Source organism: Oncorhynchus mykiss, chromosome 14 (genome assembly GCF_057628025.1).
Source record: "Oncorhynchus mykiss isolate SJ-2025 chromosome 14, ASM5762802v1, whole genome shotgun sequence".
Taxonomy (NCBI): domain Eukaryota; kingdom Metazoa; phylum Chordata; class Actinopteri; order Salmoniformes; family Salmonidae; genus Oncorhynchus; species Oncorhynchus mykiss.
In genome coordinates, this window is record NC_143035.1 from 9633148 (window position 1) to 9653610 (window position 20463).

Consider the following 20463-nt stretch of genomic DNA (forward strand, 5'->3'; position numbering starts at 1 on the left):
TGTTTATTTCCCTCTGCTCGACAGAAATTAAACCCCTCTTATTTTGCAAAACTTTATTTAACAGTTCATATCCTCAGTACATTTGAGATATATTTACAAATATAATTTGTGGACAGGGCTTGGGTTAGGGTCTGAAAAGCCTCCAGAAACCAATTCATATTCACTGTAGCCCTGGTCAGGTAGAATGATTGTCATGGCTAAGGTAAGGACATGTGACGTGCTTTATTAGTTATTATAGCAATCTAAGGCACCATTCTAGCCTACCGTCATGAGATCACTAAGAACAGTTAGCTCCGTATTCAAGCCCACCGATGCAGAAAGGGATTAAAATAAGTGTCCAAGTCCTGTTTATTAGTAATATATCAGGACTGCCATTACCTAAGCACATGTAGCGCTGACCACCAAACCACCATGGGTTTCATATTGAATATGTCTACGGCAATACCCTGCACTTTGAATAGATGAAGGTTTGTCAAGTCAAGGAGGGAAGTTCATAAAAAGCCTGGACGGGAAGAGACAGGGGAGGATAGAGAATACCAAACCCCCCTCAGGACTATACAGTGAAGTCACCCCAATCTACAAATGTAATTCATTTCAGAAAGCTTTTCAACCCTTTTAAAAAGTGGAAAACCTCCCACAGTGCAAAGCGTATCATATTGTGATGAATAATAAAAAGGTTTGCACATGAAAACTAAAAACATTTTCCCCTCTGACAGAGATGCATGTTAAACGATTAAGGGCTTGTTTGTTTAGTCAAAGTTACATTCTTTAAGCCTATAAGTCAAAGCTAAGCTCATTGCCCTCCAACTCTAGACATAATGTATAATATAAAGCCATTTCAGAGAAACCTTCTGGTTTATTAGCACAACAATCAGCCAACAGGCTTATTATGAGGCAAAAAATAAGGTCCCCAAACCTCTGTTTGGACAATTCAAGCATAGGGAATTAAAGCTTCTCGATACAGCTTTTAAAAAAATAAACGCACAAGACTGACCAAATCACATTGTTCCCGTCTCCATCCTTCAGTGATAGACTCAGTCACACTGCTGTTACAGAGGTGTGGGGCGCAGTGGTCAGAGTCCATGTTAACTTTTCTATTGCAAACTTCAAAAACACCATCCCTGCAACCTTTCACACCATGTTAAAAAGCCCTGAAACATTCTCCCACTCCTCAGTCCACCCCTCAGTTGGGAACAAATGCAATTGTCTGAGGTGGTTGGGGGATGAAAAGCAGAACCATTCAGAGCATCACAAAAAAATGCCCTCAATCAACATACACACCCATGTTCTCTCAACAGTATGGGGATCCCATGTGTTGTCCCCTAGGGTTTGTAGAGTACTAGAGAAGAGGGTTTCCTATTAGCGCCCAGGGTAACTCCCCCCCCAAACAAACCTAACTCGATTCCACACAAACCCTTAGCCCCTATCCCTTTGCACTTGAGGTGATCTGTAAGTACTTGATGGGTATATGCAATATAATAGTGTCACCTTGTAGAATTGGTTCCAGATTGCTTACACCGATCCAATCTAGTGTCTAGAGGGTAGGGACTAGGGCTTGACTTGGAACAGTGCGTAGGGCAACAGCACTGACTACCCTGCCAAAGGGCATGAGTCAAACAGAACCCAAACTAAAATACAGTAACAGATGAGACAATTAACATCCATTCCCACTACACCACCCCACCCACATCGGCCTAACACTGATTATATACACACACACGGTACAATAACACTTAAATATGGAAATATATTTTCATATAAACAGACAGCCAAATTATACATTATAAAAATAATTGAAATGTTTGTTTTTTTGCCAGGAGAGAGAAAGTATAAAAGCATTAGCTAGTGTGTTTTGGAGATCATAGGGCCTTAGTCGAGAAGCAATGGAATTAGCTACACAGACTGCGTACATCTACTGCCGGTTCAAAACTGCTCTGAGATGCCTGACAGAACTGTTGTTTCAGCCCTATACTTTGGGCGTTGTAAGTGAGAACTTCAAATCTTTCAAGTTCAGTTTCTGGACTAGTACTGTACACACACACACACACACACCCCCTTCAGAGAAAACTCTGAAGCAATTCTAAAATGAAGCTGATGGACCTTGTCTGACTGCAATTAACTAACATACACAAGTTAATCCGTTATGGGCTATAGTCATTCATATGGTAAGAGTATAGATTCATGCAGTCATTGCTGGGGGTCAAGTTATACCTCAGCGCTCAGGGTGCAATTAAATTAGAATTTGATACGAGTTAGCTAACAATTAAGTCTATATACATGTAAAACCGTAACGACATGTCAAAATATTTAAGGATAAACCTAAAGACCAGGAACTGAAAATTAACAGCAACAGTTAAACTTCACTGAACAAATATTCACAAAATCACCAGCTTTTTTGGGAATTCCTACAGCCTTCAGTTTGTAAAGACAAAGCAATAGTCAAGAGTCATTTCATAAAACAATCAGTTTGATTTGTAGACATAAGTGCCCCCTAGTGGCCCTAAGAAGAGTAGAAGTGAGGGAGGTGGGAGAAGGCGAGGGAGGTGGAGGGGCTCTGACCAGCCCTTCGGGGCATAGGGTGAGGGGTAAACCATAGAAGAATAGGGTCTAGAGAGTTAAGGCTGGATCTATGGATGCTGGGAAAAGCAGCCTGCCAGACAAATCCAGAATTCTAGGTCAGAGTACAATTTGGGTAGGATGGGATTACAGTTACATAGTGCTGTTCACAGCTTGGGCACACAGTAGGTCCTAACCGGTTTGTGTAAGTGCTCCCTCAGTCTATTCACTGGAGACGCCCCCTTTAGGCAGACCCTGAGACTACAGTACCCAGCCCACTCCCCACCAATCAAAACGTGTTTGATCACATCTCAGCGGGGACTCAAGTTTCCTGACATGAGAAGTAGTGAAGTCTTAACCATCATATAGCTGAGTGCATGTGCATCCTGGAATATTCTCAAACCAGAGTAACCCCCCCAAAAATAGACATGAGATAAGTAATTACATATTACAAAGAAGCCCAAATGTATAAATTACGTCACACCACCTGCCCCACCACCTACAAAACATCAAGTGTGAAAAAAAAAAAAAAAAAAGAACCAAGTGAAATGGTAAGTATGGGAGGATGAAGATGAGACCTTAAAGCGAGCACATTGAAGGAAAATTGAGATTTTCCCTGAAGCATCGTTTCTGTGTTGTATTTTTAATGGGTTATTTTTGTGTGTTGGGGGGTGCAAAGCTAGCGTTCTGGATGTGTCCCCCATGCTCTTCCTCTGGCTGAGGTGGTCCAGACAAGAAGGCTGGGCGGGGTGTGTGTATGTGGGTAAGTGTGTGTGGGGGAGGGGGGGGGGGGGGGGGGGGGTCAGCTGGACAGGAACTCCAGGAGTGCAATATTAACAGGCCTCTGAAGGGAGAGCTGCAGCCTCACATCTCTACAGAGAGAGAAAGAGGGAACAAAAATGTGTAACTGATTATAGAATATCCACAAAGCTATTTACTTTTCTACACAACACGTGCAGTACAGTTACAGTAAAATCAACTATACAACCAGATTAGTTGCCAAAGCACTTTTCTCTCACCTGACAGTGCTTCGATAGGCTGGCTGGAGGGGTGGAGGGTGGCCACGGGGATCCCCTTGTCCTCGAAGGCCACCCTGGGCCCCTCAGGACCCCCGTCACAGTCGATGAGGCCCTGGTTGTGGCCCTCTGCATCGATGAGGGGCCGGCCCTTGGAGTTGACACCCAGGTCAATGAGCTCCTCGAAGCTCCAGGGGCCAGGCTTACCGTTGAGCCCTGGGGCCAGCTTGTTAGAGTCCTCGTTCAGGAACTCTGAGCCTTCTACCAGGCGACCCTTAGGCACTGGACTGGAAGGGGAGGGAGAGAGCCAGTCAGTATAAGGAAGGCGTCGAGTGAGTAAGTGAAAGAGACACTTAAAGCCAAAATAGTCCTACATCAGTTTCATTGTGCTTCATGTATTTGGCAGTGTGTGTGTTTGTGTCATACTTAACAGCCAGGGGCTCCTCAGCGCTGGTTCCGTTGTTGTTCTCCTTGTCGTCCGCCTCTGGCTTCCAGTTCACGCTGCCCAGCGGCTCCCTACGCTCTCCCATTGGCTCACTGCGGGTCAGGCCACGCCCCTCGTCCATGCAGTCCGTCTCCATGGCGACATCTCCGGTCTGGGCTGACTCGTCGTCTGCGGAGACGAAACAAGCAGATGACTCAATTTGCACACGTACACAGAGGGAGTGGTGTCTGTGCAAACAGACAGGCCATTCAGTGTACACACACGGATGGTGGACAGTTACCCTTGGCTTCTTCTTCGTCACCCTCCTCGTCTCCCTCATCATAATCTCTCTAAACAGGACACATTAACAGAGTACTGGTCAAAATATCCATCAACAAGTAGGTGCAAGGACTACTGGGTGTTCTTATCCAAGGCGACTGACTTAAGTATTGGAGAAATTCCTGTTGCCATGGAGAGATCAGAGCTTGAGAAATGTGAACTCACTTTTTCTAGGTCCCCTTTTCTGGTTCTCTTCATGATCTCCTCAATTCGCTGTAAGTAAGAGTGACAGGACGGTTCATGTCAAGAACCGCTGGCAAATTACACCCTGCAGACACTCAATGTAATGTAATACAAGTTAATGACAGTCGATTTGATTGGACTGCTTTAAAACTCAAGTGTTGGTATATAGTGAGTGGATATAGGGGGGATTTTCACTGAGTGTGCATACTTAATGTATATAATGAACATGTTACTGAGACCATAGTGAATGCATACAGTGTGTATGATAAAGTGTGCAAGCTGAAACGGTGATTCTCCACCCACCTTCTTCCTCTCCATGCGTTCCTGTTGGTTCTGGGCCATGACCCTCTCTCTCTCAATGCGGACCTTCTCTGCCTCAATTGCAGCCTGTGCCTCCGCCTCTTCACGCTGCGATTGGACAAACATGTTGCCAATCACACAAGCAGACAATCAATTAGATCAACACAAGACTAAAAGCATTTGTCCGTACCTCTTTCTGTAGCTCAGCCTGTCTCACGGCCTCCTCTACCTCCAGTCTTTCTCTGTCTGCCTCCGCCATAAGAGCGTCCTCCTCCTCTTTCTTCTTCCTCTCCTCCGCCAGCCTCTTCTCCTCCTCCAGGCGTTTCAACCGATCCTCCTCGGCCAAGCGTTTGTCCTCCTCCTTCCTCAGCCTATAGATAACGAGATATGGCCGGTCAATTTCCCCCCAGAGAGAGAAAGAGATTATAGTAGCCTCGTCTGGTTCCTCACTTCTCCTCCTCCTCTCTCAGAACTCGGAGTGCCTCCTCCCTCTCCTTCTTCTCCCTCGCCAGACGACGGTTCTCGGCCAGGATCATGGCAGCCTCTGCAGCCGAGTTGGTGCCCGCCATGGACTTGTCTAAGAGCCAGAGAGGAGACACACAAGAGTTTAGTTCGACCAATCTTAGCTAATATATTGGTTCACTAATAACCAAGTTTCAAAGCATAGCCAACAAGATACAGGAGCCATAGCATCAAACACTCCATATAGAACTCTACTACTATAGAGCACATTGAGAGGAGAATGAGAACTATAGGTTGAGAGAGGGAGATCGATGAAAAAGATGGAGAGAAAGACAGAGAAACAAAGGTTGGGATCGGATTTCAAATGACAGTCTCTGTGGCTGCTGTTCATAAAGAGCTGTCTGTGTCCTACTGCAGACAATCCTATTGATAGCAGCGAGTCCCTGCAGCACACACAGTATCCATTAACCCTCTCCGTTCTACAGTAGTAGTACAGGACTCTCACCAGAAGGGGGCACGAGACATCTCTAGGGCTAACAGGATGTAACTACGGCTGGGAGGGAGTTAATGGCTGTGCTGGTACACAGAGAATTTACAGCTAGCTACAGACCAACTTTCTGCTGCTGCCATGTCAGTTTCCCTTGCTAATGAACAGAGAGGAACACACTAAACACACTGGTGAAACTTATGAATTAAGCTATAGATCATTTATATACATCAGGATGGAGGACAGAGCAGAGGCTACTATGAGCCAAACAGATGTTCTTTATTACTCAGTTCACATATAGTACAGGGTTTCCAACCCACTGCTTCAGGGACTCACAGTACAGGCCCTGGCTCTCATTATCAGACGAAAGTGAGTCTCAAGATTATGAGACTGTTGGTGTTTTTTCCTGCTTGATCAGAGCACGACAAGGTCCTTATGCAAGTGAGATTTTAGCCTTATGTCATGACTGTGGTACTGACAGAAGGAAATGGCTAACTCAGCCTAGAGAGAAATGTGATCTCAGTGAGGTTGGAGGTCCTCTTCACTCACCGTCCTTGTCTTTGGTCTTACTGGAGGTGGTATGAGTAGGGGTGGGTGTTGTGCTGGTCTGGGGAGCCTCTGGGGACTGGGGCACCACAGGCTGGATGGGACACAGGTCCTTTGGCTTGGAGTCCCTCTTCCGCAGGGTTGGGGGGCCGGTGGGGGTGAGGGCCGGTCTCTGGATGGGTGGAGGTTTGGCCGAGGTGGGCTGGGGGGACGGGGGCTTGGCCGAGCTAAACTGAGGGGATGAGGGGCGATGTTTGATACCCCCAGGTGACGAGGGACGGTTACGTGGGCTTGGCCTGTAGAGGGGAGACAAGATTAATAACGTTTTTATAAATTATCCAACAGCTGAGCAATATCAACAGTACACAATTAAACACAGGAAATACTGGATATAGTTCAAACGTTTTCTCAGGGAGAGATGTGGTGTCTTACTTTGCACTGGGGGAGGGGGTTCTCTTGCTCGCTGGGAGGGGGGCGGGGGAGGGCGAGCGGTGGCGTCCCGCGATGTTGGAGGGCGAGGCGGGACGTTTCCCTCCGGGCGATGAGAACCTTTTCTCCTTCTGTCGTTCCACAAAGAGATAGTGAGAGAAGAGGAACGATTCAGTCCATTACGTCAGATCCTCCAAATGTTATATTTTATCATCCCTAAAATAACAAATTACATTTTTTTAATCTAATATAAAGTTACATGTAGGCTATAACATTTTATTAATTTCGTGTCATGCAGGGTTTTATCTGGATCAAAAGGGGCTTAGGTGGTGTGTGGGGCATGGGGGTACATAAATCCATCTGGTTTTAGTCATAACGGTTTACACGGAGTGTTTATTTAATCCCCCCAAAAATGTTCTACAATTAAAAACACTGGAATTAGTCAGAATGTTTAGGCAGCCCGCCCAAGCATTTCAATGGCCGAAAAATCTGTCATGTATTTTGTTTCCACGTTAAGTGCATAATGGCACCCCACCACTAAAATCCCTCATGAGAACACAGTGGAACACAAGTGGGTCAATAAACATGGAGAGTGACCAGATACCACCTGATCCATGAGACAGTCTCCCTCCAATGTGGTCTGTGTCATGGACAGTCTTCCTCCCATCCCCACTGCAGCACACATCAGCCTTTAAATAATGGACTGACAGTCACTGTGAAGGTTACCGTGTGGGCCTGTCTGTTTCAAATGCATTTATTTTTAAAAAGCCCACGTGCCACGGGACGGGGGTCTGAAAACATGCTGATGGCGCAGCAAGTTCATCCAAAATTTGTGTCCAAAATTTGACTGGTACTGCACACACAAACCAAAATTATAAAATGCAACATATAAAGTGTTGGTCCCATTTTCTATGAGCTGAAATACTGTAAAAGAGCAGACATTTTCCATACACACAAAAAGCTTTTTGCTATCAAATTGTGAACACATTTGTTTACATCCCTGTTAGTGAGCATTTCTCCTTTGCCAAGATATCCATCTACCTGACAGGTGTAACATTATGAAGCATGATCATTACACAGTGCACATTGTGCTGGGGACAATAAAAAGGCCACTATAAAATGTGCAGTTGTCACAACACATTGCCACTGATTTGAGGGAGCATGCAATTGGCATGCTGACTGCAGGAATGTCCAACAGAGCGGTTGCCAGAGAATGTAATGTTTATTTATTTCGACCATGAGCCCCCTCCAATGTCATTTTAGAGAGTTTGTAAGTACGTCTAACCAGCCTCACAACCACGTGTAACCACGGCAGCCCAGGACCTTTACATCCGGCTTCTTCACATGCGGGATTGTCTGACGGGGGATGCTGAGGAGTATTTCTGTCTGTAATAAAGCTCTTCTGTGGGGAAAACTCATTCTGATTGGCTGGGCGTGGCTCCCGAGTGGGTGGACCTGGCTCCCAAGTGGCTGCGCCCCTGCCCAGTCATGTGAAATCCATAGATTAGGGCCTAATGAATTTATTTAAATTGACTGATTTCCTTCTATGAACTAACTGAGTAAAAAAAAAAAAAATTAAAAAGTGCATGTTGTGTTTATATTTTTGTTCAGAGAGAGTGTGTGTATATATATATATATATATATATCACACAGCTCTGTAAAAAATAACTGTACGACCACTAAAATAATCAGCTTCTCTGGATTTACTATTTATAGGTACGTGTTTGGGTGAAATGAAAATGTTTTTGTTTTATTCTATAAACTACTGACAACATTTCTACCAAATACAAATAGTCTTTTATTGCATTTACTTGCAGAAAATGACAACTGGTCAAAATAACAAAAAAAGATGTCAGACCTCGAATGATGCAAAAATAAGTTAATTTCCATTTTTAAAACACAATACTAATGTTTTAACTTAAATCAATATTTGGTGGAATAACCTTGATTTTCAAATCACCACTTTCATGCGTCTTGGCATGCTCTCCACCAGTCTTTCACATTGATGTTGGGTGACTTTATGCCACTGCTGGCGCAAAAATTCAAGCAGCTCGGCTTTGTTGGATGGCTTGTGACCATCCATCTTCCTCTTGATCACATTCCAGAGGTTTTCAATGGGGTTCAGGTCTGGAGTTGGGCTGGCCATGACAGGGTCTTGATCTGGTGGTCCTCCATCCACACCTTGATTGACCTGGCTGTAAGGCATGGAGCATTGTCCTGCTGGAAAAAACAATCCTCCGAGTTTTGGAATATTGTCGGAGCAGAAGGAAGCACGTTTTCTTCCAGGACAACCTTGTAAGTGGCTTGATTCATGTGTCCTTCACAAATCTGCCCGATTCCAGCTTTGCTGAAGCACCCCCAGATCATCACCGATCCTCCACCAAATTTCACAGCGGGTGCGATACCTGACGAGGCCTACCAGCCACAGTGAAATTTGGTTGAGGATCCGTGATGACCTGGGGGTACTTCAGCAAGGCTGGAATCAATGTGAGACTGGTGGAGAGCACGCCAAGAAAGCTGTGATTGAAAATCAGGGTTATTCCACAAAATATTGATTTCTGAACTCTTCCTAAGTTAAAACATTATTGTGTTTGTTTAAAAATGAATATTAAACTTATTTTCGTTTTATTATTCAAGGTCTGACAACACTGCATCTTTTTTGTTATTTTGACCATTTTCTGCAAATAAATGCTCTGAATGACCAATATTTTTATTTGGAATTTGGGAGAAATGTCAGTAGTTTATAGAATAAAACAAAACAAAGTGTTTCTTACCCAAACACATATCTATAAATAGTAAAACCAGAGAAAGTGATCATTTTGCAGTGGTCTCTAAATTCTTTCCAGAGCAGTATATCAGGGTTTCTGTTGGGAAAATGTGGAGCTTGACATTTGACCAGCAGCAATTTAATTCACCGGATATTTGAGAAGTTTACCAGACCCATATGCAAATCACATTTAGGTTACAGTAATTCATATTAACAGAACATTCGAGGATGCAACGATGTTCTTCTTACTGAATTCTGATAGGCACTTTGAAGATGTGGACGGTTATTCTAACATTTACTTTTCCTCAGCCAGCAAGATGACAAATGGCAAAGTCACTAGCCCATGTCAACCTACTGTCGGACTTATTAGACAAGTTAGCCTCTTCTATTGGTCAGCTTGTTGAGAAAGAAACAGACTCTGGGACAGTTGTGGGACAATAGATGCCAAATTCATACAACCAGTTGGCCTAGGCTACATAAAAATAACAGTTAAAAAGCAATGTTAAAACAAATCAGAAAGTTTAGCTTTAAAATGTTGATAAAATATTAGTAGGCTACACACATTTTCATTCCATAACACAATTAGCAGGAAAACACCTCAAAAGTGCCTCAAAAGGGTACCGGACATGTGACAGAAGAAAATGGAGAAGCGAGATCTAATATGCAACACCTAGCATTGGTTGCTAATATGACTAGGATTATGCCTTTGGCTGCAGGACAAGGAAATACATTTTATATAAACTAAGTGCCTCCACGAGTCCACGGATATGGTGGAATTTGGCTAGGCTACTTTGACACAAGACATAGCTCAATTTATTTTAGTTTATTTAACTAGGCAAGTCAGTTAAGAACAAATTCTTTTTTTACATTGACGGCCTGCAGGGAACAGTGGGTTAACTGCCTTGTTCAGGGGCAGGAGAGATTTTTACCTTGTCAGCTCAGGGATTCTATCCAGCAACCCAAGGCTTTAACCACTAGGCTACCTGCCGCCCCAATAATATGTGGTAAAACGTTTTCGTTTCAAACAATTAAGTATATGTTTTCAAAATGCATACTGCCAAAGATGCATAACGAATATACTGTACACACACTGCAATTATATTCATAGTAACCTATAGACCGATAAGCATGACCAGTCAAATGTATTTACATCCACTGGTATTTAAATCAATTAGGCTAAATAGCTTTATTTCACAATGTGGTTTTTTTCCTCCCAGTCAATTGTACATTTCATTTATTTTCTAATATATCTACATCATTATTTATTTTTTACTCAGCCAAAAAAGCCAGTTAACGGAAACCCTGGTGTGTGTGTGTCACATGCGTGCCTGTGTACTTATCCTTGGTTTGTCTGAAAACTGCTTAAGAAAGAAACCGTAAAAGCCAGAGTGTGCATTTAGTTCTAGACCATTTGTTTTATGTGGGATAGAAATAGCTTTCAAAGCTTTCCAAAAGCAGAGAAGGCAAAGTTCATGCACTGTATGATAATTATTCTGTGAGGATGCGTGTGGAGAAGAGACTGAAAGAGAGGGATGGCTTCATAAGAGGAAGCGCCGTCACCTATCCATTTCACCACACAGAGTACCCTCCGTCCACACACACACTCGAGATTTACACTAGCTAATCACTCAGAGGATGAGTGCATGGACAAGCACACACGCAAAGACACTGGCATGTCTGCCCGCATCATAGAAGCAGCATGACTCCCTTTAACGTGTATTCTGGATATCACCAATTTTCTCTTCACATTCCATCTCCCTAGCTTAGAGCTGTCCCCTGCAAAGCTTTGGTGAGATACCTACACGAGTGTCTTTGTCTCTCTCTGCAATCTCTTTTGTAGGCTGTACTGTGAACCATCTCTCCTTGAATAGGACACCCACAGCTTCATCTCCTTATCCTCTCATTTATCCTTGCTGATCTTAAAAACACAGACTGGGTCAAAACAATAGAGGCTACCTACCAGGAATTGGCTTTCACCTGTCCAGTTGTTCATAGTCAGTCGGAGGAAAAGAGCAAAGGAGATGAGGAGAGGAAGCCACCTCAGGCTATTGAGACGCAGCCCCAGGGAAGGCTCACGGTGTGGCCTGCTCGCTCTGTCGGTCTGTCCTGCTTTGCATTGCCTGACCCAGCCGCTCCAATTCACTACTGTACTCGGCCTATTGCGGCTCCTTTGTCTTTTTCTGAGACAATAGCGCTACTTCATATGCAGGAAGGACCATGGAGGAAGGGCAGGGAGGGAGAGAGAGCCAGGCAGTGGAGGACACAACCAATCAAAGAGCTTCCCACAGGCTCATGGAACACGTCTCGAGGCCAACATGATGCTGCTAATGCCCAATGACTTTACTTAGAGACTAAATCTTGAATGCAGTTTGCACTTATTTACTTGTTTGGTAGACATCTCTAATGCAGCAAGAGTGAGCAACGACCTCTAGTGAACAAAGCTTTTTACCCCAACGGACAATAAAAAAAAGGATTCAATTCAGACTCGGTCTGAGCCGTGGGATAGCAATGTGATCCTGAGAGAACACCGCTCTCAGATCAATATCATGGATGGATAACCCACAGGGCTGCTTTGACTGGCAAATCATACAGGATGTGTGCATATAAAACCAGTACTATTTGTCCACAGGATTTATTTTCCTGACACCGTATCATTGCAGGCTCGGAGAGATAGTGTTATCATGGCTTTAAGCACCTTGTTCCTGTAACTTTATCCTGGTGTCATACAGGCTTCTGGGAAAGATACCCCACACACATTTACATGGCATACACTGCCACTGTGGACTGTGTACTTACTGAGAATGCAGAGACATGTAGCTACTGTATTTCCACTGGCTACTATGGCGATACATTTACACAGTGAAGACCCAACATTCTTAACTGATTTGCCTAGTTAAAATAAAAATTATCAGTTTGCCACCATGGACATGAACACACTAGCTAACCTAGCTAACACACACACACTAACCCCATCAGGTGTTAAAGTGCTCAGCTTTGCCATTCTTAGTGCTCGACACATGCACCAGATCCCATGTCCATTCTGATAATAAGTCTGTCTTCCATACGTACATTCTATACGTGCTAATTCTATGTCTTCCATACCTCCATTCATGCCAATTCTGTCTTCCACATTTATGGAGGTCTCACCAGTGAGGGGTCCACTTGGTCTGCCGAGGCGGAGGTAGGCAGGGTGGCGCTCTTCTGCCGGTCGATACTGCGGCTGCGCAGGGGTCCTCGCTGCACCGGGTGCAGGGGGCTGGCCGAGGCTGAGCGAGGACACAGGTGACACTCTGGTAAAGGACACAGTCATCGCAGGGCAGGGAAACCAGCCAATGGGAGCATGGGTAAAAGCAGCCGAGTTGGGTGAGCAAAGCAGAGGCATGGAGAGAGAGAGAGAGAGAGAGAGAGAGATGGAGAAAATAAAAGTAGAAAGAAGATGGTTCGGGGGATAAGAGCACAAAACAACATGGCATATTGTTAGATTATGCACTGGTAGCACAAGGTTAGTTGTTGAAGCATCAGGGCTGGGGTGGCCGTGGCAGGGTTGGAGGGGGGAGACAGACTGGGACAGACTGACATCCCCTGATTGGTTCTAAAGCTCTGGTGCTGCACAAAGCTGAACACATTGACACAACACGGCACTGAGCACACCACCACAGCAAACAACCCACCACCAAATCAAATTTTATCGCAGCACAAGCTGACCGCACTCACATACACTAGTCTAGAAGCACCGCAAATGCTGGAGGATGACGTTAATGGTTGGTACCCATTCGTTGAAAAAAATTAATAATAATTTGGATCATTTCAGGCGTATCAGCATTTCCTGTTTTAAAGAGTATTTTAGGGCTTAGCCTAGTACACCAGTGTCACTACTCCTTCCACCTTGAATTCAATCCAAATCAAAACAGTAGAATACATGACAGAAGTCCTTCAGGGAGAATTCTGTATGCACACTGTCAGCTACACCCTAGAGTACTCCAGTATATTTGGCTTACCTGGCTAGTCAATTTCTGACCCACATGGAGTAGCTAGCCTCTCTAAAAAGGGTGTTCATGAGAAAACCTGAGTGACAGTCTGTTTCATAGAGAGCCAGTGTAAGCTGGTCTGTGGTTTGGGACACGAGTTCTTACTACTGTAGCTGGGTGCTTGCTGTGTCAGATTGGGGGATTAGCAGTGGTAATCCGGAGGCCCAGGGATCTTGCTCACCCTGCCAGTCCCGACTCCCAGATATGCTCTGTAACTCATTCTGATAGGTTACTGAATGGGCAGCAGAGATAAAGGATGCGCTGTTGAAATGAACACTCCCTGTCCATAAACTGTCACTGGTGTGTCATGTTTCTGGGGGCTATAATTATTAGTGGGGAGGGAAGCCATACCAGCTAACGTGTCTCAATGGGTTGTCGAAACGCACCGCACAGCTGTCAAATCAGCACCTCGTTACGACACTATGCAGCACATGGCAGGCCAACCAGGCCACTCAACCATGTTCAACTAGCCATCTCAGAGCATAGGGTTAATGGGTTCAGCCCAGGGTGTGTGATCAGGGGGTTATGTCCATTAGGTAAGCGGAGGAAGATAGGGATCAAATGACCCCTAAGTAGTATGGAAGACATCTCATAGCTTCTGCACTTCCTCATGGTGACGTATTCCCATGACAGCACATTAGATATTAACAAATAGCGTTCTAATCACCGGTGTTGCAAGTCAACGGAAGTCAATGACCTGGGCTGAACTACCTTTAGGTCAAATTAGTAAGACCAGCTGAACTGTGCATTCTACAACAGGTATTCCACAGGCACAGGGATTGGAGCAGAAGCTCCTCTAGGCAAGTCCCCAGCTCCCTGAGATCATTACTAGTTACCAGCACAGAACCACCACAACACTCATTCTCTCTCACGCAACAAGCACTGGGCCCACAAGAAAGCAGCTTAGTGCAAAGCCTCCAGCAGGGCCCCATCCTCAGACAATTGTGTCTGAGCTAAATGCATGTGAGCAGTGCTTGTGTGTGGCGCCAATCTACATATGTATACACAACCTTGTGATCACGAGTGTACTTTTACTGTAAAGCAAGTTCTGTACCACTAAGCAAGCAGGGCCCCTCAACATTGAAATCACAGGACTATAGCCTTCAGCCACCACTGTACAGCAACCACCACCAAAAACAACAAGGGGGCACAGATTGCTTCAAAGGATTTGCCTAGCCAGCAGCAGGGGCCTGGGCTAGAGAGATATATTTCTATATATCTAGTGACATAATATGGTCCTGGGGTGGGTGGAGATCTGGGTGTTTTATAGCTATTAGGTAATGATGTAATGGGGGCAGGGGTGTGGATTTCAGGCTCTTATCGTATACTGTAGCTAGTGATATGATGAGGCCAGAAGCAAGGTTGGGGGGGTCCCTGTTAATTGCTGAGTCCTCAAGCTCTAAAGGGGGTCTCCTCTGTGGGGGTTACCTGGGGCGTCGCCTCCTTCGGCCGACAGGGCAGCGGCGCTCTTGCTCCTAGCTAGTGAGGCCTGGGTGGGGGTGAGCAGGCGACTGAGGAACCCTCCGTCCACGGGGCTCGTCAGGGGCTTGCGAGCTACACGGCCAGCATGAGCGGAACCCCCCCCCCCAAAAAAATGAAGGAGCCAAAACAAGAAAAAGAAGGAGGCGATAGGAGGGGGGGGGGGGGTCAACACAAAGAAAGGGGCAGAATGGGGTTTTGGGGGGGGTCACCATGTGATTTCCACTCATAAAAGGAGAGAATAAACATAAGAAACCAAGCCGTGTCGCAATAGTCTTGAATGGCTTCCCTGTGGAAACCTAGTCCTATCACCATTCCACCCAGTGGTCATGAGGACAAAGAGACCAGGAAAGGAAGCCATGAAAAAGTATTGAGACAGACCCAGAGTGATTGTCGAGCAACTGAAGAGGACTACAAGTGAGGTACAATGAGGTCAAATTAAGGTGTGTCCCTGGTGCAGAAAGGATAAAAAGGGTGTTAGTGAGCTTAGTCCACATACAGGAAAGGGTGTGTGCTATGGGGTAGATAGGGAGGGCAGGGAACATAGAGGTAAGGGCTCAACGTAAGAGTGCGCAAGTACTCTTAGGTTTCTACTGTACAGACTCAGTGCTTTGTTTTGGGAAGAACAAGAATTTAAAGTAAAATGGAAAATGCCTATCTAAGGCAGTAATTCTATGCCCTGCCCACCGCATTTGAAAAGACAGTGGTGTACCGATCACTTATGCACGTTATCGGGAGACAGTGAGTCTGACAGTAAAAACCAAGAGCTCTTGATCTCATGCAATGACAGAATACAGTTCCCCTTTGGTTCCATTGGAAACCCAGTAACAAAAGGATGAAAAACAAAAACAGAAAGGTAAAAGTAAAATGGGCTATAAGCGCCGTTTCCTTTTTGGCACTTTGGATGAAGGGACTTCCATCGAGGCCTCCTTCAGGCTCCCTGACAGAGTGGACGTCTTTTTCAGACAGACTAATGTGTTAGAGGTAGAGTGGGCCAGCCCCTTCAACTGTCAGTCACAGAGCTCCAGACTGATTATAGGACAGGGTCATCCAGGGAAAATGGTTAGGAACAGGAGAGTTTTCCCCTGTCTAGTTAATGAAGGGATTCAGCTTAAGGACAGACATGGATGTCTCGTTGTGGGATTCTTCTAACTCAGTATGAGACGTTCAAAGATGATCTTATTGACTCAAACTGAAAGGCTGAAGGATATTTGAACACTGCATTAAGTCTCACAAAACATCCCAGCACTGAGAAACAATTTTGCCCTGTAAATGAGATGCGTATTTTTTTCTCTCCCCAAAGCAGTTAAGCCAAAACCACGTCCCGTTATTCAGAGGAGCGTTCTACTACGCTCCCATTGGCTAGCTAGCGGTGTCTCACTCACAGGCGATCAGCACAGAGACAGTGACCTTCCAAGTTAAGGATGGAAAGTGTCATTTAACAACCACCATAATGCAGGCCTATTATCATCATCATCATCATGATGTTTGGTAACATTTGCCCATGTATTTATTTTCAGAGTTTCAATGGGTTGTAAAAATGTCTCAGAACTCTTCTGAATTCCCTCAATTTAAGGTCAGCAAGGTTAACCTAGGCTAATTAACATTACTAGCTCGGTATTTGAAGTTAGACTACTTATGATAATATATCAGGTGAAAGCATATGCTTACTATTCATAATTCCTCAAATATTTATTTGCTAAATCATTCAGTCGAATACGCTATGCTACAGCTATTGAATCGGTCTGAGCGTTAAGGGATGCAAACGGCTAGCTCGGTCCACGACATCATGTTAGTATATTTTTCAATCTTGAAAATAAAAGGGCAAACGTTATTAATCAGTGACTGAAATTTCGCACTACGGCGATATTCACTTCCGGACTTGGAGCGCTCAAAGCGTTGTTGAATGCCCCTCTGAATAACGGGCCGTGGTTTTGGCTTAAACTGCTTTGGGGAAAAAGAATGAACGCAAATGAGATGGTCGCTTTTCAAAACGACTACAATCAATATACAGTATGGACAGATGGAGTGAGATATGGTTAACACAACCATAATACAACACAGTTAGTAGTAGTAGCACAGCATTTCAACAAGGAGAGTCAGTGGCCATGCTAGTGCTCTCTAGACACTAGCTACAGTGGGATGGCACTGACATACACCGCAGGGGCACGAGACCACACGTGTCAAATCCTCTGCTTACATACGTCATCTGCAGGGAAAACAACAAACCCATTGTGACCAACAAAAAAAACATTGTGTTAGTCAGGAGCACAAAGGAGGTATTTCTGGTTTATAGCAGCTCCAAGAGAGAGAGCGAGGTTAAGACAAGATTATCTGGGAGCAAAAAAACACAGCGGTGAGCAACAATATAGGAGGGATCTGTTCGAGAAAGATAAAGGAGTGAGGTGAGTTAGCGACACGAGGACCAGAGAGAGTCCCCGGTAGAGACCAGGGATAGATGGAGACACAGGAGTTGGGCAGTAGGTTAGAGGCTGTCGAGAGGCAGACAGACAAGTGTGCGCGGTGTTGGCTGGAAAAGAGCACACGTGTAGAGAGAGAGGGGCAAAGAGTGGAGGAAAAGGCTGGTTTGGAAGTTTAGAAGCACTAGGCTGCTGCACTTCAATCACCGAACCACAACAGTAGCTGCAACTGGCTACACCTCCCCAGCCGGCGCATACAAATCAACGCTGGGAGCTGAACATTAGCGAGTTAAAAGACAAAATGTCAGAGGAGATGCGTGCTTGTTATTACAAAAAGAGGAGGTCCGAGCGATGCAGACAACGACGAGAATATAAAATAGGTACATGCTAGCCACCTTGGTCGTCTGTAGTCCCCTTGTCGAGCTTGGAGGGGGTTTGCGTTTTGCCCCCTCCCGCTCGTGTAAGGGAGGAGCTTCTCTTCTTCAGGGAGGGTCCTACAGACAGGAGAGGGGGGTTACAGCCTATCAGGGACAAAGGGGGCGGGTCAAGCTCCCCTAAAAGTCCTCAAGAACAACATGAATGTTATTTAGCATTATTTTGTTCTCATTACAGTACAAATCAATTGTTAGTCGACTGTGGCTAAATTGCACTGTATGTTCCATGTGAGCAGAAGGAACACAGCCATTGCACTGGTCATAATCTGGTTACTGGCTCTCTCTTGATAGAGAGCTACATGATGTCTAGCACCACAGTAGTGCATGGTGTTAGCCTGCATCGGTCAACTAATCAGTTCCAAGAAAACATTCATCTAGATCTAAGAAACATGCAAAAAACTAAAAGACTATATCAATTATCTTAAATATCTTCAGGCACTCGTTTACTGTGCTGAAAGAGGGCCTTCCCAGTGGGCACAGGTTGAATCAATGTGGAATAGACACCGAATTGCAGTCTTTGCCCAGTGGGTTGTAAGGAGCCTCAGAGCCACACCAGGCAATGGTGGCTCAGACCCATTAGAGGTTGTGTAGCGCATGTAAAGGAGGGCCTTAATATGCACCTGTCTGTTCCACCTGAAGCTTTTTCCTGCCTTCCTTATTGGGCTGAGTGTATAGGTCAATTTTGTCGTTTCTAGGCAACCGGTTCAATGACGAACTCCTCACACGAGCACCTGAGAGACAACGAGTAGACACCCAGGGTGAAACAGTGACACAGCCTTTTCTCTTTCTGTCTCCTTCACAATAACAGTCATAGGAACATTGTTGTAGTTAGTCTTAGCAATTTGTCCCTTCTACTTAAGAGGGACATACACACTGGAATATTGCTGCAGTTGGTCTTACAATTCCCATCATCCTACCACAGGAAGGCTCAAGGTCACAGGGATCGTTATTACAAAAGAAAATGTGCCGACATTCTCAGAATGTGTTCCTAACCCTGGTGAAAAAGGAAACGGGCTAGTGGAATTTGACACAGAGACAGGTTAAGGAGGAGAGAAATCAACAATATCAGATAGCGAGAGAGGACAGACAACATTGTAAGTATCTTGGCGACGGTGGAGGAAAAGGAAGCTGTGGAGAGAGAACGATTGGACCTAGAATGATTCTTCTTCTCAGTGGTGGTCAGAAACAATGCAATTCCCTGTGAATCAAGCCAGGATGAATTGCATTAGCATTAGGAAGGTACAGTACAAAGACTACCGAAGAGGATAGAAGAGATCCCAAATGCGTCACTGATGCTTTGGGGCAACTCCTTATGATTCTTTGACACTTCCCTGTGTCACAAAATGCACTACAAAACTGAAAGTGAACAGTAAATGGATGCAATGGAATCAAGTTCATGCTGGGTTGATCATTGGTTGAGGTCAGAGACAGCGAGCCAAGGCATTGGTTTACCAGTCTCTTAATGTTCCGCTGATTGGCTTGTCTCTCAGCTCCTGGACACGGGAAGGAGAGGGTCAACGCAGTGACAATAACAGTGGGCTGACACGGTGGCTGGGTAGAGGGTAGGATGGAACGCAGGAGGGTGGAAAGGGGACTTACTTTTGTCGGGAGAGTTGATGAGGGTGGCGGAGGAGGAGGACAGGCGCTTGTTGATGCCAGCCTCAGACAGCTGTTTCAGGTTCATGGTGGAAGTGGAGCGCTTGTCAACTAAGGGGTGGAGGGAGAGACAGACAGGGAGGGAGGGGGTTATACAGGAGACTGACCAATGGGAGACTGGGAGAAGGGGAAAGGACATAGAGGGGGGGGGGGGGGGGGGGGGGTGGAGGACAGGGTTCTGCAGGGTCCTAATGACCTGCAACCAACATTCAACACTCATTTAGTCTCAATTCTAGGGCATACTACACCGGTGGGGTCCATGTACAAAACAAACATTGAACTAAGGCACTACTGAATATAATACATTTTGATAACAGAACAAGTAGCAGACCAAAGCCATTCCAGTTTATAGGCAGGCACAGCAGTTAGTGATAAGAGTTGAAAAGCCAGAAAAAAAATCCACAGAATAGATACCACAGGTGAACAGTCAAGAAATCAACATTAGTTGGCACGTGTTAAACAGTCAACAGCAGTGCTGCTCAGAGAGCGGAGCCTACATGTGACACCTCATCTGGAAGTGCTTCAAAGTGAGTGAGAGAGTAAAGAAAAAGAGGAAGTCCACAGGCTTGTGGGACAGAAGTGACAGTGAAGTTGCCCATACATGGTGATCTAAGGTCAGCCTTGCATTTTCCCCACTAATGGTTAATGTCAGGATAAGCTGATCCTAGACATGTGCATATAAGCAAAATCAACCCATCCCTGGGAGAACCAGGAAGATATTAGTGAGGGAGTGAGTAAGATAAGGGCTGGTGGTTAACATAACAGTGCCAGTCCATGCTGCTTTGCTGTGGGTACAGTACAGGTGTCAACCAGTTTAACCTGCACTTTGTTGTGTCCTGGGGGGCTTTTCTGGAGACGCGGGTGAGATTACTATAGCTACTGGAGAGGCAGCACCTGCGTCAGGGTCTCCTGTGGGGGGGGGAGAGAGTCTCTCAGC

General features: G+C 45.3%; 1 protein-coding gene across 19 annotated transcripts in view; it reads right to left on the reverse strand.

Annotated features, from left to right (window-relative positions):
* Positions 1-38: 38 nt before the first annotated feature.
* The window catches only part of LOC110488741 (ensconsin), a 39127-nt gene continuing 18702 nt past the window's right edge, over positions 39-20463 (reverse strand). Inside the window, exons 6-21 of one of the 19 annotated variants that reach the window (XM_090198310.1) lie at positions 20346-20435; positions 19470-19577; positions 18491-18601; positions 17832-17930; positions 14966-15091; positions 12657-12775; positions 6746-6873; positions 6317-6609; positions 5269-5395; positions 5009-5189; positions 4822-4926; positions 4501-4548; positions 4298-4346; positions 3999-4185; positions 3576-3859; positions 39-3428 (exon numbers count right to left, since the gene is read on the reverse strand). In XM_090198310.1, coding sequence (XP_090054436.1) covers positions 3421-3428; positions 3576-3859; positions 3999-4185; positions 4298-4346; positions 4501-4548; positions 4822-4926; positions 5009-5189; positions 5269-5395; positions 6317-6609; positions 6746-6873; positions 12657-12775; positions 14966-15091; positions 17832-17930; positions 18491-18601; positions 19470-19577; positions 20346-20435 — 2063 coding nt within the window. In that variant the 3' untranslated portion in view covers positions 39-3420. Of the gene's footprint in view, positions 3429-3575; positions 3860-3998; positions 4186-4297; positions 4347-4500; positions 4549-4821; positions 4927-5008; positions 5190-5268; positions 5396-6316; positions 6610-6745; positions 6874-11469; positions 11843-12656; positions 12800-14965; positions 15092-17831; positions 17931-18490; positions 18602-19469; positions 19578-20345; positions 20436-20463 lie in introns of those variants that run through there. The other 18 variants (XM_090198309.1, XM_090198312.1, XM_090198311.1 and 15 more) reach the window with 18 other exon arrangements.